Source organism: Perissodus microlepis, chromosome 19, assembly GCF_051167445.1.
Source record: "Perissodus microlepis isolate ML-2025 ecotype Zambia chromosome 19, ASM5116744v1, whole genome shotgun sequence".
NCBI classification, from domain to species: domain Eukaryota; kingdom Metazoa; phylum Chordata; class Actinopteri; order Cichliformes; family Cichlidae; genus Perissodus; species Perissodus microlepis.
The window spans coordinates 1,502,565-1,520,800 of record NC_140479.1 but is presented as its reverse complement, the minus strand read 5'-3'; the positions used below and the strand labels follow the sequence as shown (position 1 = coordinate 1,520,800).

The 18,236-nt window shown below is 40.0% G+C and overlaps 1 protein-coding gene across 3 annotated transcripts in view; it reads left to right on the top strand.

Moving 5' to 3' along the window:
* atp10d (ATPase phospholipid transporting 10D) overlaps positions 1-13,205 on the top strand; it is a 53,407-nt gene extending 40,202 nt beyond the window's left edge. For all 3 annotated transcript variants that reach the window (XM_084913971.1, XM_084913973.1, XM_084913972.1), the window contains exons 16-23: positions 2,113-2,392; positions 2,617-2,693; positions 2,997-3,122; positions 4,049-4,249; positions 5,073-5,153; positions 5,286-5,390; positions 6,168-6,355; positions 12,771-13,205. In XM_084913971.1, coding sequence (XP_084770097.1) covers positions 2,113-2,392; positions 2,617-2,693; positions 2,997-3,122; positions 4,049-4,249; positions 5,073-5,153; positions 5,286-5,390; positions 6,168-6,355; positions 12,771-12,954 — 1,242 coding nt within the window. In that variant the 3' untranslated portion in view covers positions 12,955-13,205. The remainder of the gene's footprint in view (positions 1-2,112; positions 2,393-2,616; positions 2,694-2,996; positions 3,123-4,048; positions 4,250-5,072; positions 5,154-5,285; positions 5,391-6,167; positions 6,356-12,770) is intronic.
* The last annotated feature ends 5,031 nt before the right edge of the window (positions 13,206-18,236 follow it).

The following is an 18,236-nucleotide window of genomic DNA, read 5'->3' as shown; positions in this document are numbered from 1 at the left end:
TAAATGCACCATAATGGAGAGTCCGTACTGCAACCATCACCAAAAAGAACCAGCTGATCTACACCACAGCAGCAGTGATCACGGAGATGCTTGGCTATATGATGAACGGCCCAAAGGAGCAGTGCAGTTCATGGAGAAGGAGTCGAGAGGCCAAGATCAAGGTAGCACGGAGGGAAGTAGAAAGTTGAGAAAAGAGGTACCTAAGAGCTGCCCGTGCCTTGGAAACTCCCAAACAAAGACTTACAGCCTTGGCCAGCCACTTGAAGAAGCAGACCACAGAGACAGAAGGCAGGAGAGTAAACCAGCTGTACTGTAGTGATAGCTGTAGCTATACCAAGTGACAGCAACATCAGGAAGAAGGAAAACCAGAAGCTGGAGAAGTGCCAAGGGCTGAGAGAAGAGCTCGAGAAGATGTGGAGGGTGAAGGTGACGGTGGTCCCCGTGGTAATCAGAGCACTCGGTGCGGTGACTCCCAAGCTAGGCGAGTGGCTCCAGCAGATCCCGGGAACAACATCGGAGATCTCTGTCCAGAAGAGCGCAGTCCTAGGAACAGCTAAGATACTGCAGGACCCTCTGGTAGAGGACCCGAGCTTGAAGGATAGACCGCCCACAGGGCTAGAGGGAAAGTTTTTATATGGTTATTTTATTATTTTTATATATTTTAAGTCATAAAACCCTCAAAAACCTTTCTTATAAATCCTGTCTACACTCTTAAAAATACTTATTAAAAACTCATTTGTTCGTGTACACAGTGAATCAACTGTGCGTGAGATGAATGTAGTGTACAGCAAAGAAGAGCATTAGAGCATGTCTTCTTTCTTTTTGTTGGTGAGGAACATAATGATGGGTTGTTTCTTCTGGACAAGGTTTCTATAGATATTTGTAGACTCATCCATCGACCAGTAGTTTTACCAGCGCTAATGAATGTGTTCTATTTTTATTTATATTGTTATTCATTGTTTTAGGAAAGAAAATGCTTATTTCACTGCATAAAATAATAAAAATCTAAAAAAAATACAAGTACCAATACGCAGCAGAAACCGCTTTCTGCAACTGGGATAGTTAGCCAATCATTGGAGCTGCTGAAAGATTCGAATTACAGCAAGCTGTCCATGCCTGAGGGCTTGCTTAGTGATAGGTTTGTAGCATAAACCTATTCGCTGGAACGTTCAAGACAACTTACTACACGGCAAAAGCAAGACACTTGCAGCCTCAGGAGTAGGAGTGGGTTTAAAAACATCAATTTCCAGATTCAAATTGATTTTATATTGAATAAAGCGATATCGATTCATTAAATCCTGACATCGATTTTTAAATATGAATGTATTTTGCCAAAAACACCAGAATCTCAGCTTAAAGCTCACAAAACTATTTCAACAACCGCCAAACAGCTAAAAGAGCAAAAGATTAAAGAGCAGGTAAACGAATTCACAGTGAATTTCAACTTTTACATATTACGCCAAATTACAAAACGCTTAGCTGTGTCTCTAACAAAACCTCTGTAACGATGCTCTGCTTCACTTCACTGGGGGTTATCTACTATAAAAATCCAGCCCAGGAAAATCTCCTTCATATTTTTCTGTGTTTTATCTTCACTTTTTTTGACATGAATGTGCTGTGATGCTTGCACCTCTGGCCTCTGGTGAAGTCTCACAAGACTGAGATGCTCTAGCGTGACCTTAAAAAGGCGATTCATGCTCAGAAACCCTCCAATGTCGCTGAATTGCAACAATTCTGCAAAGACAAGTGGGCCAAAATTCCTCCACAGTGCTGTAAAAGACTCGTGGCCAGTTATCGTAAGTGCTTGATTGTAGTTGTTGCTGCTAAGGGTGGCCCAACCAGTTATTAGGTGTTAGGGGGCATTCACTTTTTCACACAGAGCCATGTAGGTTTGGATTCCCCCCCTTATTAAAAAACACCTACATAGGATAAAAATCCTGAACACCAACAATCAATCAAATCCAATAAAACACTGGGCAGGAGAAGCCATGTCTGAACTCACTCGCAGGAAGCAGCCCACCAATTTCATGAAAGAAACAGTTGGTTATAATGACTGCAATAAATTCAGCTACGCTCTGCTCAGGTACGTAACAGTCCTTTCTTTTCCTTCAGGATGCTTGTGCAGCTTTATTTGAGGATCTCATACTGGAAGTCCAGGGTGGTGAGAGTTTGACTGCCCTTACTGGAAATGGGGAATCCATGTCCAGCAGCTTCATTCTGGTCATAGATGGCCGGACGCTGGGTTGGGCCTTGGAGGACGAATTGAGGAGCAACTTCCTGGAGCTGAGCCGGCGATGCAAGGCAGTGATCTGCTGCCGTTCCACTCCACTGCAGAAAAGCCAAGTGGTCCAGCTGATCCGGGACCATCTTGGTGTCATGACCCTGGCTGTGGGTAAGAACTCAGCCAACAGAAAAGCAGCTTGGAAGCTGATTGTTTATTATTCCATAAAGACATTTCATAACCCTTTTTCTGTAAACATTTGAAATACAGATGATCTTTTCTTCACCTTCCTGCCTTTTCCATTGTCATTGCATGAGTACTGTCAGCTTTATTTATCAAATCACTGCTTGAAATAATTTGACACGAACTAGTGGAAAACAATGCTGCTATTTCAGGTGATGGAGCCAATGATGTAAGCATGATTCAGGTGGCTGATGTGGGCATTGGGATATCTGGACAGGAGGGAATGCAGGTATTAACAAAGAAAAAAATAACAATAATACTAGTAATAACAAAAAATACTGTCAAACTGAGGTCTTTACAGAATACTATGAAGCTACTCTTTGTTAGTATAGGTTTCATTCAGCCTCCCATCCAAGACTATGACAGAGCTGTAGCTTTCTGTGGTTATATTAGAATCAGTGTGATATTGCATTAGCCCGTATCATCTGGTTTCACTCACCAGTAGGCGCTAAATGAGGTTAACGCTTTTTCTTCTTCTTCTTTTCATTATTTTGCTCTGTGGGCATTTTTGTTGTTTTAAATCTTTCTCCAGGCTGTGATGTCCAGTGACTTTGCTATTTCACGGTTTAAACACCTCAGCAAGCTGCTGCTGGTTCATGGCCACTGGTGTTACTCTCGTCTTGCAAACATGATACAATACTTCATCTATAAGAATGTGGTAAGAGTCTTTTTTGACAGCTTTTTAAAAAAGGTTATAAACTGCTTGACTGACCTTTCGAATTAAGGCGGGTGTTGAACTCACAGCAGTTACACTGTCATCCCTAAAATCACCTGCTCACAAGAAAACAGCAGCAAATCATTTTTTCACAGCAGTTTTGTCTCTGTTATGTTGCTGCATCCAAATATTTGTTTCCGGTTTATTCTACCTATTATTTGGACACCTTTAAACTAACGACTACATTTAATAAGACTTAATATGACTTTGGAGGGTTCCTGTTGGGGGACAGTTCTTCTCCCCGGCCACTGAGTCCAGCTCTCACAGCATGTCTCAAATCTGTCCTGAGGTCAACACTAGTCTGACATACCCAAAACACCTCACACAGGTTTGAGGCACCCAGCAGCCTTCCTACTCTAGCTTGCAATGATGCAGAGGACTTGTTGATATTGAGCTTTGCCTGTGCAGAGATTAGTAATGACACCTTAAAGTAAGAAGGTTCCTGATTAGAAAGACAGCTGGGGGCCTTTTATATGTGGATTTTGCATGTTTTCCTTACGTGTGAGCCAAAAGGACACATTATTAGCATAAATCAAACATACGATCAATGAACAATCATTTATCATCGTATCACTGAAAGGATAAAGAGCTGGTCCAGTGATTTACGACCACGACAAAGCCGTGGTTCTCTGTGTTAGCATGGACTTTCTTCTTGGGGTGACTTTCTGTTTGAGCCTGACTCAAAGTGTTGTTCACTGAGCTCCTTCAAGCTGCTTTTGTTCTGCCTGAAACTAAAGAATCTCCCAGAAATGGCACTTATTCGTTACAAAACACAGAAAATTTTAGAGCAATTCCTTGTTCACACAAGGATAAAAAAAGTAATAAGTAAGGAAATTCCTCACTGCTGTCTGTGTGTTTCTTACCTGCAGATGTATGTGAATCTGCTGTTCTGGTATCAGTTCTTCTGTGGTTTTTCTGGGAGTGTCATGACCAACTCCTGGGTGCTCATCCTCTTCAATCTAATCTTTACATCAGCTCCTCCGCTCATTTACGGCATTCTCAACCAAGATTTACCTGCTGACACTCTGATGGAGCTGCCCGAGCTCTACCAGGACGCACAAACTTCCAAGGTTACTGCAAACACATACATGCCATAGAAATGACATACAAACTATACAAAAGGCAGTTGCTGTTTAAGGATTTCATTTGTTTTTTCATTTTTGTCAAACATTTTCTAGAGTATGGTCGTTGCTCCTAACAAATGTATTCTCTGAAACAGAGCAGCTCATGAACACAAAACCTTAGCGGACACAGTTAGCATCATGAAGTCTCCACAGGTTTGCATCACGTCGATGAAAAAAGAAAACTGCTTAAATTATGAAAACTTTATTGATCGCTACATTTATTTGGCTTTCAAAGTATTTTAAATTACTGAATGTAAACTGGTTCTACACTTGCTATGATGAAACTGTAAAACCTACTAATGTAGGCTTCACACTAACCGGGCTGCTAACTCATAATGTGCATAAACATGATCACAACAGTCCTGTATAACAGAAAAACACATAAATTCACTTTAACTAATATGTCAACAGTTACATTTCTGTGATCATTTTATTATTTACACAGAAAGAGGAAAATAGGGCACTATCATAGCCATACATGTGTACATTACATATAGTAGAAAAATCAAAACGCACACAAAGAAATGCATACCGACACCACCTGCTGGTTCATATGATCACGTCCCAACATATTTCTGTTGGTCCTTTTATCTGTGTCCTACCGCTGGCCTCTGGCCTAGCTCATTACCTCGTTATCATTAAGCATGGGTCATTTGTTTTTCATTCAAGTGTTGTGGCCTGTGTTAGCCAAACAAGTATTGCACGTGTGACATCAGTAACACTCATATTTGTTGAGAAAGTGTAATAGATGATTGCGATGTCTTCACAGGCGTTTGTTCCATACATGTTCTGGATCACGGTCCTGGATGCTTTTTACCAAAGCCTCGTTTGCTTTTTTGTGCCTTACTTTGTAAGTACACCATGCAAATCGTTACTTATCACTTTCCTTCTATTTACATGCATGTGGGTCTGTCTGTCTTCTCCTAATGTTCTAAGATTTTCATGTGAGAGTATTTTAGGGGACTTTTTTCTGTTTTCACAGGCATACGCAGGATCAGATGTTGGGGTGCTGTCCTTTGGCTCACCGATCAATGCATCAGCACTTTTCATTATTCTGCTGCACCAAGTGATCGAGAGCAACACACTGGTCAGACTCACCACCACCGCTCAAAATCATTTATACTTCAGCTGGATTGTGTCTCAGTTACTTTGCCTTTACAATAACAAGTGTGTAGCTTAAAGGTTATGTGTGTTATATTAGGGTGTACAGCAGGGGTCTCAAACTCACGGCACAGGTCACCCCTACTTGTTGACGTGAAGAAATCTAATGCAGTTTGTCCCTTGAAGATTTGTTTGCTGTTGTGTGCAATCTTAAAATAAATTCTTTAAATGATTTAATATGAAGGCAACATGAGCAGAGAGAACAAACATGCTGAGGATTGGCTGTGTTAGTTCAGTGAGAGTCACACACTAATGTGTACACTCATGTCTGCACTTTGATTTGTTACATACGAACAAAATTAGTGCACGTGTCTGTCCACAAAGAGAGGACCAGTGTGTTTATCTGGCAGTTCAATGAAAGGCTTCAGTTAGTTAAGAGTGCGAAAAAAGAATCTGCATTCACGTTTGCAGTTTGTTGTACAATATTTGAAATTTAAAAAACAAAAGAATAACTACATTTTTGGAAATATTTGTGGGTGTTTTGTTGTTGTTTGTTTTTTTGTACGACTTGAACGCTAAAGTGGCCCTCACATGAGATGACAGTGGCAGCAGTGGCCCTCAGCTCATTTAGGTTTGAGACCTTTGGTGTACAGCGTGAGGAAAAATGTAATCCAAGTCAGAACTGAAAATGAAAGATTCATGAGCAGCTCTCTCTCTTTAGTCCTGCTCTGGAGTTTTGAATCTTTTTTTCTTTTTTTTGCAGACATGGATTCATATGGTCGTGTTGGTGCTCAGCTGCACTTCCTATTTTGGTTTTGTACTGCTCCTCAGTGGCTTCTGTGTGACCTGCAGCCCCCCTGTCAACCCTCTGGGGATTGAGTTACTCCAAATGTGCCACTCTCTTTTCTACATCACATGTGTTCTCACTACGGTGGCAGCTCTGTTACCCAGGTACGCGCACACACACACTGCAAAAACTCACGTACAGGTAGTGTATTTCCTTTGGGGCACTTTATAACTCATTAATAATAAAGAGCTTTACTCTAATGACACCTGGAGGTGCCGATGTCGTCATCACCGACACAGCTATACACTGAATTTGTTTTGTCACTCCAGTGGTTTCCATATTTCAATTAAACAATGTTGCATCACTTGTCACGTTCACTGTGTGGATGTGGAGAAGAGTGGACTCAAACGCAGGACTCGCAGGCTGGTTCAGGATGTTTATTGTGAAGGCAGGATGAACAGGACATGAGACGACTGGCTGACTGAACATAATGCACACAGACAGAGGCGAACACAAGAAAACCGGAAGCACGTGGAAAATAAACAGAGACAAAGTACAAACTGAAAACACTGAGTCAACAACCCAGGAAACCTGACATCACTTTCATTGCTAAAACATTACCCAGATATCCAGGATCGTTTTTACATACAAATATTTTAATTTGTTTATAACCAGACATATTCAGGTAAAATAGTGTTGGTTACCATGGTTTCCAGTGGTCTTTTGGAGTCTCCAAATTTCTATTTTTGGAAACACTAATTTTAATTGGACCAATCAAAATTAATACATGAATAAAATATTGCAGTATTTTTAAAGAAACATATTATAATAAGCTGTAGGCAATTATTTACAAAAATTAATCGGTGCCAACAGCACTTTAAGGGATCCTGTTAGGAAAAGGTTTAAGTATTAACCTTTAATTATATGGTTGTTTTAAAACTGAAATCATACAATTTCATGTATTATATATATGTGTAAATAGTAAACACCCGTACACACATAACCACAGTTTCTCACAGGACTGGTTTTGGCAGTTTGTTGGTCTGGCACATTCAGGTGTGCACAGAAGATTCTGTGCGATGCTCGGGGAAAAGCCCGACAGCTAGATGCAGTTCACCTTTTAAATATTGAAGTTCATTACAGTACAATTAGGCAAAGACTGAAATAGGGCTACAACAATTCATTGAGTAATAAAATCACAAAAAATTCTTTGCTACAATGTTTCGTTTCACACGAGGCCCTGTAGTGTGTCGACGTGTTAAACGACATAACCGCCAGTGCTTTACCCGCATTTGCTACTAAAAACAGACCTGCACTGTAAACGTTTTGACAACATGAAGCCCACACAGCCTTCAGTTTGAAACAGAAACGCTGATAGCAGTGATGACGACTCTGGGACAGTTTAACATGGAGCCGGTGTTCTGAGAAACCATCCTACTCAGACAAAACGTCCTACCCGTATTATAATTTGACGGTGACTTGCGACTAACCCTACCCCTAACCATAACCATAACCTTAAGAAGTATTCCGGATGGGTGAGAGAAAAAGAAGTTAATTCGGCGTTGGTGTTGTGCACATGAGCCGCGTCTGCGCAGAAACATTGGGTAGGATGTTTTTCCTGGTAGGATGGATTCCCAGAACACCGGTCTGTCTGATGACATGGTCCAAAAAATAAATATATTGAGGCCACAAAATACTATTTCAAGGGCACGAAATAGGTATAACGTGCGCACGAAATGCTAATTTGTGCCCATGAAACACTTGACCGATAACCGTGATCCTTCCCAGGCCCTTGCAGTTGGTTGACAATAAAATCTATCCCGGCGTCCAGGTCGTACTTACGTCTGTAAACTGGGCTCTCAATATCCTGTTTAAATGTCTCTCTGTAATAATGGTTCCTTGCATTGCAGGCTTTTCAAAATGCATTTGTAGCTCATTCCCAGCCTAAAATAAAACTCATTCATACCGTCTCTGTCCACGGTGTATAGGTTTAGCCTACTCTCATGCTTATGTCTCTACGCAGCTGTCCAGGAATTGTATCAATATGATGTGCGCACGTTATCTATTTCGTTGCCACAAATGCGTAATTCGTTGCCACGTTATACCCAATTCATGGCCACAAAAAGTATTTCGTGGGCACAATTTATTTATTTTTTGGACCATGTCATCAGAGGGGCTCCGTAGTTTACACACCATGAAGAGGCGGAGGCGTTACCGAGAAACCGAGCTCAGGTTGAGTGAAAGAAAACATGTTTCTGGCGTCCAAAACAGGAGCACAGTTCCAGTGATGACCATTAAAACCTTTAGTGGGAAAAATCTAGAGTGCCGAGTCCTTCATCAAAGCACCTGATCAACTCCAACGTGAAGAAAAACGAACTTTGTAGCTGCTCCATTCACACACAGAGAGTAATCTGCAGTAAGCCTCAGAAGTTATGCAGATGACCTATTAACTTAGTCTGATACCAGACTGGTTAAATTCTAGAGCTTACTGAAGGCTGACGACAGCCGTCATATTTTACACGGAAGTAATCAGGGGTGAGTCTAAGGGGGGCACGGGGTGTACAGAACTATATTCATTTCAAGGCTTTCATAACATTTTTCAGATTGAAATTGAAGTAATATCATCATCATCACCAGCGTCGTTTATTTATATAGCACTTTAAAAACACACCTGGTAGACCAAAGTGCTGAACAATACAACTATAAATAATAATAATAATAATAATAATAATATAAGAACCAAACAATAAAATTAATAAAAATGTCAGTGACCCAAAGAGTTAAAAGCCAGAGAATAAAAATAGGTTTTTAATCTGGACTTAAAAAACGGCACTGATGTAGCCTGTCTAATATTAAGAGGAAGATTGTTCCAAAGCAACGGGGCCACAGCAGAGAACGCCCGGTCTGCTCGGAGTTTCAGCCGTGACTTAGGGACCGAAAGCAGCAGCTGCTCAGCTGACCAGAGGGAACGAGTGGGAACATAAGGCTTCAACTAATCAGACAAATAAACGGGTGCCAAACCATTTAAAGATTTAAAAACCAATAAAAGAACTTTAAAACGGATCCTAAATTTGATTGGAAGCCGATGTAGAGAGGCCAAAACCGGAGTGATGCCGTCGAATTTCCTTCTACCAGTTAAAAATCGTGACAAAGTGCCCAGCTCCTATTAAAATGGAATTACAGTAATCCAGGCGTGCTGTAATAAAAGCATGAATTACAGTTTCTAATGTTAAACATTGTGTTAATTTAGTTGCATTAGAATTTAAAAATATGAAAATAAGAGTTTTTTTTTCATAAGCCAAAATTTTTTACACATGCCATTAAACTCGTTGTTGTTAGATGGGGCCAGGGCTGGACTGGGACAAAAAATCGGCCCGGGCATTTTGACTAGAGACCGGCCCCCCAGGTATTATAGGTAAAGCCATAAAGCCTTTGAATGAAAACAAACACTGTTGTGACAGTGATGTACAGTCTTGTTGGTATAAGTACGATTTCTATACATTTTACGTCAGATAAAAACTTTGTTCGCAAGATTCAGATAATTATTTGTTAAAAGCGAGACATTTTAAATGAGAATAAGAAAGTATTTCTTTGTGCCCCCCTCTCCCTGTTAATGCCCTACCTGCCCCCCTGGCAACACTTTGATAGACCCGCCCCTGCACAGTTACCAGCTGTCAGCTACTTAGAAAAGGATCCTGGTGTTATTAGTCTCTCAGAAACAGTTCATAACTTCAACTCATTCATGTCACCTAAAAGGTAAACCTGTTTCTCCATCACCTGTTCAGCTCTGATGATTCAGTAAGGACATCTCCTGGTTTCATCTTCATGTTTCCCTCTCACCACATATCCAAACCGACATCATGACCAGCAGGTTTACAGCTGTGGCTCCAGCAAACATCAGCTGATCCTAGAAATTAATATTAAATAAATTCTAACAACAGCTGATCAAGCTTAAACGTGCTGCTGTTGTTTAGTGCGACATCCGCTGGTTTCCTCTTTCTGGCGCAAAGTGGGCGATAAACTAACGAGAGAGAAAAGCCGATCAGCTGATCATTGATCAGTTTCATGATTGAAGTAGAAACAGGAGAGAGAGGGGAGAGAATGAGAGGAGAAGAGGCAGCTGTGCAGCAAAGACAGAATAACTCCAGCTTTGTGTCTTTTTCATTGTAGCTGAAGTCCGGGACAAACTGTTCCTTTTCACCTCAATACGAAACCCGTAATATTTTCTCTGAATACGAGACGATTCTGTTTTTTACGGGACGGTTGGCAACTCTAATAATTAACCGTATGAACCAAATAAAGTTCACTATCAGTAACATAGCACCACCCAGCTGTATAGAAACTCTGTCATGCTAGCTAGCACGCAGTACGAAAAAGTCAGCATAACGAAAATAAACTCCAACTAAACTTGGTTTATATCTGACCCAGATGGACTGCAGGTCATAACTTCTTACCTGAAGTTCAGCTCACCTGATACTCGGACCGGCGGCCGCCGCAGGTCTCTCCTCCTCCTGCCTCCCCTTTCCCTCATCCACCTGCTGGCCTCTCTGGAAGCTCCGCCATAGCCACCACCAAACAACTGAGTTATTTTTACATTTTACACATCTGCCAGCATCTGGACAATCCACTACATGTTATTGTTTATACCGTTACAAAAAAACAAACAAAAAATCACCTTCGGCCCAAATGCCCGGTATGCCCGATGGACAGTCCAGCTATGAATACTTAAATATTATTTACCTTACTTAATGTGTTCATCATCATTACATCTGTTTTCAGCAGCACAAAAACTTGCTCCCTAATTTGAAAGTTTTTCAGGAAGACAGAGCAAAGGTACATTTATCTTATTTGATTTGACCTTTGACAGTACATGAGATTATTTATATAATTTTGCATTTAAGAAAAAGTTTTCTTTAAAAATTTAATTTAAATATGGTACGTACATACAATCAAAGGGTTGAGGGGTTTTTTGACAGGTGTTGTATGCAGTTCAACTTTCTCTTTTGAATAGTTATTATTTCTCATTAATAAGACAAAAGTATTTCTTATCTGATTACTTGATTAAACAGTGGAATAATAAATGGATTACTTGATTACTAAAATAATTGATAGCTGCACCCCCTACTGGTGGTGCTGAACAAGTGTGGCTTGCTTGTAAGAGTTTTCAGGAGAAAGTCTGTTCATGTAAAGAGAACAGCAGTATGGTTTAGGTTGCATCCGAGCAAACGAGAACAGTTAGACAGTTTGTTATGTTGCAGCTACAGGACCTGGGCACTTTGCTGTCACTGAGTCAGTCATGAACTCTGTAAAGCCATTTGTCTGACGCTGTGCAACAGGACAGTGACCTCAAGTAAATCAGCAACTCTACTGAGTGGCTGAAAAAGAAAAGAAACAAGGAACTGAAATTGAAATGCTGCGGTTGGATGTTGAGAGAGCGCTGCAGAAACAAATGCCTGGAAATCTCAACTACTGAAGAAACAAAGAGAAGAGTGGAGCAGAATTCCTCCCCAGTGATGATGCAGACTGTTAAAGTTGATGCTGCTAAAGGACTTTCTATAAGCCACTGAATCATGAGTACTCAGTTTTTCACAGGAACACATAAAACTATTTTAATGTGACTTTATATGATTACAAACATACTTTACATAGTGTGTGTAGTAAGTAACATATGCATGATGCATGATTTTACACTGATAGCCAGAAGGCCACCTATTCTGTTTTTATTTATTGCATATACGTCCAAGCCCAGCTAACCAGCTGGATTTCATGGTTTTGGGGTTTCAGTAGGGGCTCAGCCCATTCACTCCGTCTAACACAAACATATTATATCCTCCTCACTTAGTAAGTCTGAGGGTAGGCTAAACTTCCCTTTGAACTGGAAGAAAACAAACGGCTGCATCAGGAGTTCATTCCAACAGCGGACCAGGAGTGGACTACCTCGAACGGCCTGGTCTATTTGTTTAAAGAGAAGAAGAAGTAATAAAATGTCATATATTGTGCATATTTTGTTTGGAAGGGCCAAACTTCCTTCTTTTGGTCTGCATTTTTAAAAAACCCAGAGGGGTTTTTTGGTGTGTGTGTGTGTGTGTGTGTGTGTGTGTTCCTAAAACTGACTGGAATGAAATGGGGATTGATCAAACTTAGTGGGTTAGTTTTATTTTCCCTTATCAGTGAGTGAGAGTACCTTAAGGTGACGTGTTGCTGTGATGTGTTTTTGTTGTCTTGAGTATAGTTCTTTACTCACAAACTAACTGAGCTGTTTTCAGTCAATGTTGAGGGTGTAAGGTTTGACGTTACTTAACTGTAAGGCAACAAACCTGTAACAGCACCATCATATATGTCAGGAGCGAGACTTGGCTGGCACTCCACAAGGAACAGCTTGCTTGTTAAAGTCTAAGCAAAATGTCACATCACATATTGTTTTCTAAATTAGGACTTTTATCAGCATAAAGCAGAGTCTAAACCGAACCACTGCTTTAGAGTGAAGTCGTTAATAGAAAAAGGCGAAATCAATGAAGTTTGAAAATGTCACGTGCAGCCACAGTTCTAGAGGACTGACTGATGTGCTCTTCTCTACAGGCTGTTTTTTCAAGCTTTATACAACACACTGCACCCATCTACAGTTTTGAAATCAGCTCACATGGATACAGTGGACTCTGAAAATTACCGCAGGAGAATGCAGCGCTGGAACACGACCCACTCCAAAACCAACAGGCTCTCGGCGGGTGCCGACAACCCTGGCCTGGAGCCCAGCTTAGCGTGAGAGCTACGCACATGCAGAGAGTTGCACTTGATACCTCTACTGATGCACAATCTCCCCTGAGAAAAGTATACCTGAAACTGAAGGAAAGGTTTCTGTTAATGTGCCGCATTGAAGTGTATATCACAGCCAGAACTGAAGTTTTGGTTCAATAAAAGATTTTGACTCCAAAGAACACTGAATATAATTGGCTGCGTTTTGTATGAATGAGAAGTATGTATCTGCGATTTTATGAATAAAGTATGTGAAAGTAATCCATCCATGTGATTCATTCAGCGTCTGTTTAAAAATCACACCAAATGTTTATCTTTATATAATCTTTCTTGAACAAACGCACTGGTGTCATGCTTGGAACGGGATTGAAGCTCACACACAGTTCATGTGTAAGCTGTGGTGACGCGTTATCCTGTATGTCAGTTGGATTCTGATGAGAATCCTGTGAACCTGTGCGGCACATCATTTGATGTAAGAAGTTAGGTGTGTAGGCAAAAAATGGCACCAAATTTGACCATGGTCTGGAAAAATTACTGACGGCTGCTTCAGTTGCAGCAGAGCAACTGTCAAGACTTAATACTAGACCGTCCCGTTATTTTCTTTTCTTATGATGCTCTAATCAGCATTCAACAAAGGCTCTAATTAACCTCTGTGCTTGAATGACAGTAAGACAAACACAGAAGCTGATCAGTTTCTCAGGTTTGACTGATCAATACCAGCATAACTAAACTAGTAACTAACTGGCAAACCAGTGAGGATGAACACGAAATCAGCCAAAATCAATATTTAAACATTTATTCTATTTTTTCGTCATAGCTTTCAGCTCCTAGTTTTTATGCTTTGGATTATGTTTGTAATGAATCCAACCAAGTTTTCATCTGTCCTGCAGTTTAAACAGAAGCCCTCATTTAAAATCAAAGTATTGATGTAAGTAATTGCTGTGCCACTAAATGAATAGATACACAACCTGGAAACCAAGGGCGTAGATTTGGCATGGACGGAAGGGACGTGTCCCCACCAATAATCTGATCTCTTCGAGTAAAGAAAAACAAAACCGATAGAAAAAAAAAAAAAAAAAAGCGATCTGTCAGCGTCTCAGCGGAGCAGAAAGAGTTAAATTACGTCCTCTACTGGAGTCCTACGTCATGTGACAAATATGGCCAATGTGATTGGCTGTGCCTTTGAGGGAGCTCTGTTTAGTTTTAGCAGCGGCAAGCCTGCGCTGCCAGGAGGAGAGGAGGACGGCAGCAAAGAGAACCTGGATATGAGAAAGTGTTTTTCAAAGAAACCTGTAAGTCACTTAAAGGCAAGTTCATAAAACCTGTCCATCATAATAACGTTACAGGCTATGCAAGGTAATACATGCCGACCCTCCCGTTTTTTCTTGGACAATCCCGAATTTCAGTGCCCCTCTTATTATCTTTCTGGGCTGCAAAATAAACTTTTAAAAAATTTTCAGGCGAGAATGTAGCTGTGCAAACTTCAAATATCTGAACCGGGGAGAACAGCAAACTCCCGGCACATCGTTTTAGGCTTTGGCCCACATCAGTCTAAAATTGTATGTAACCATGAATAACGTGTTACCATGTCCACCAGGAGAGACTGGACAGTATAGATGTAAAACCAATATGCCAGCAGTTTATCTCAGTTAACGAGAGGAGCAGGCATGTGTTTGGCTGCTTCACATAGTGGACATTGAGTTGTTGTGTGGGACATGTAGTCCATGTCTGTTGCTGTAACAGTAGTTCATGTTTAGAGTAAAACATCCCAGCTCACTGACATGATCGGGGCAATAGCGCCTAAAATGTTGCATAATTTTGCTGAGAGATCTTTTACTTTGTGGTAATCTTAGATGAGTAGTTTTATGGACAAAACCCAGCAGGTCATTCAGTGTTCCCTTAGTGCTAATGTATCAGAGATGTTGGTGTAACTGAAGTAATGTTGTTAAGTCCTTAAAGTCATATTCTTTTATTGTCATGACTGTATTTGAAGCTATTTTTATTTTTGTATGATACCTGATTTATATGGAATATGGCTGAAGTAAACTAAAGCCTAAAATACTTAGTCATTTGTTTAATAGTAACTTAACATTATATAATTCACATATAAAACTATGAATTGTAATTTTAAATGGTTTAAAAGCATGTAGAATAGCATATGTAGGCAAGTATATTTCTCCTTTTTTATCAAGAAGCAAAGACGAAAAGAAAAAAAGAAGAAACAGGGCAGGGTTCGGTGGTTGAATCATCCGTCCCCACCAACGCCAAAACCAAATCTACGCCCTTGCTGGAAACAAAAAAATTGATTTACATGTTTCAAAACCAAATGTTTTCAAAAACATATTAAGGATTTTTATCGTGAAGACTTGTCTGAACCATACTGAATTTAACCAGATAAACACACACACACGCACACACACGAACAAACATAGTAACTTGCATATAAAATGATATATAACTTATAAAAATAAAATATAAAACAAGCAAACACAGAAGTCAAAATAAGACATACATAAAACAATTATTATACTAAATAAGATTAAAAGGCAGATACAGTTTAAATACGCACTCTCCTCTTCACCTCTCCTGTGCACATTGGATGGATTCGGGTATTTAAAGTTACCTGCCTTCACTACTTCTGCTCCTTGCATCTTCACTGCTACACCTGTTTGCCTCTCATTCACATACATGCATGCTGTCGTGCTTCTACTGACTCATTCCTCCTCTTTCATACCTCGACCTTGTCAGACTGTCTTCCTGCTCCCAAATCTCAAGCATCAAGGAGACAGCCTGTCTATCTACAAACAAGAGGGGCTCAGAGCCCATCGTTGATGTAATCTCACCTCCATCTTGAACCCATCTGTCCCTCGTACTGCACATCGCACTGTCCCCACACGTCCGTATGTCCACGAAGAAGCCAGTATCTCCTCTGTGAATGCAACTATGCTCTAAAAGCTTAATCCTGCTCTCCTGAATCAGCTGACCTTTGGCCATGGCTTCTTGTGCATGTGCACTCACGTTGATTTATGTGTGAGGACTTTAACTGTGATCATGTTTTTTCACATGGAGAACTTTTTACATTAATATAATTCCACAGACATCAGTCTTCCTTGTGTTGCTCCTGCTAACCCTTCCCCCTGGCGTTCACAGATGACATGAATTGAGTATAGTTTCTTAAGTTTGTTAAATTTACACATTCCGTTTTTGTTTTTTTATTTATAATTTTTTAATTTATTAAAATTTACCTTCAATTTTACTGTAAATTTCTAATTTTTAATTTGTAAATTATGTAAATTTCTTGCTAGTTTAGTTTTATGTCTATTTTTAGTTTTTTATGGTCGGGCATTGCACAGCAACAAGCCTTTTATTGCATGTCGTACTATGTATGATTGTGTATGTGACAAATAAAATTTGAATTTGAATGCCCATAAATCAATGACCTCCATTTCCACTGTGCTGTCACCTTTCAGAGCACCTCTGGTTTATCAGCTTCATCAGAAAGGAAGAGGATGAAAGAGACACAATGAAGTGATAAATATGATAGATGTTGAATTAAAGGAATGTCCATTACAAACAGCATGTTGAAAAGAAACAGAGAGGAGAGAAGAGGGTCTGGACATAACAGAAAAGAGATAGAAAAGATGTCTGCAAGAGAAAAAATACAATCAGTGGAAAGATGAGCAGAATAGTCGAGAGAAGAGTAAACGTAGGCTTTCTTGCAAGACGGTGGAATAATCCATGTGTTTCAGTATAATTTAAATCCATTAAATTATGTTAACAACAATATCACATAAAAATATTATTAACAATATTACATTGTTATATGAGTAAATTAAAGTTACATTTGTAGAAATGCCACTTTTTCCACATTTGATTGGCCCAATTTTGCTGATTAGCTGTCCTATTTTATCTAAAAACTTCTCAAAAATGTGGGACAGCTGATGTTTCAGTTGCTGTATGGCCTCAACAGATCGGAGCGACCTTATGATATTCAAATTAGGCACCGAATGGGAAATGAAAAACGGGACTTTGAAAGTGGCATGACTGTTGGTGCCATGCGGACTGGTCTGAGTGGTTTAGAAACTACTGTCATTTTTCTATGGTTTACATTGGGTTGTAAAGAAAGAGAGAACATATTCAGTTGGTGGCAGTTCTCTGGGCAAAAATGCTTAGTTGATGCTAAGGGATGGGGAGAATGGACAGTTTGTTTCAAGCCCAAAGGAAGGCAACAGCTAACAAATATATGAATATATGAAATGAAAATAGGATTATTCAAGACCTTGTATGTGATGACAAGGGTTTTAAATTCAATTCTGGATTTGACATGGAGCCAGTTCCTCACAGTTTTACTGGAGACTGGAGGAAGATAATGAAGAGGAGTCTCCATTTACATGAACAAAGTCTACAAAGTCAGAGTCTATTATATAGATATGATTCAACCCACTGCAGCACAGTGCCATTAATATCTACAACATGCTATAATCACTGTAATAAAATATTATGGTCGACAGTATCGAACGCTGAGGTCTAGCAGGACAAGCACAGAGATGAGTCCACTGTCAGAGGCCATAAGAAGATCATTTGTAACCTTGTTGGTTGGATTTTAGACTTTTTAACTGACAGATCTCAGTGTGTGTGACAGTAAACGGCTGTTTTTCCAATCAGCTGAATTCTTCCACTGGTTCACCACAGCGTTGTTTTCTCTCTCCCCTGCTATATATTTTGTACACTAATGACTGTCGTAGTACACAGGCTGAAAGGCATTTCATTAAATATGCAGATGACACAGTCATTGTAAGCGTCCTTCATGGTGAAGAGTATTCCCATGGACCTGCTGTGGATGAGTTTGCTTCTTGGTGTGATCAGTCCTTAAAGATCAAAACCTTACAAACTAAGGACATGGTAATTTACTTCAGGAAGCCCTCCAACAGTAGTAAATGGTGCAGCCATTGAACTGGTGGATAGTCATAAGTATTTGGAGGTTGCTCTTGATAAGGCTCTGTCCTTTGAGTCACATTTTGACACTACAGTGAAAAAAGGTAAAACAACGATTGTACTTTTTAAGGAGATTGAGAGATTTTAACGTTTCATCTCAGATGATTACCTTTTTTATAAAAGTTTTATTGAATCTGTTTTAATCAGCCCGGTGCTGAGGAAGGCAACCTCTGTCATGTCATGTTCAGACCATCCTCTCTTTAGAGACTTTCACCTGTTTCCCTCAGGTCGCTGGTATAAAGTGCTGCAGGGAAGACCAAGAGACATAGAGTGTCTTTTATACCTGCTGCTATTGTC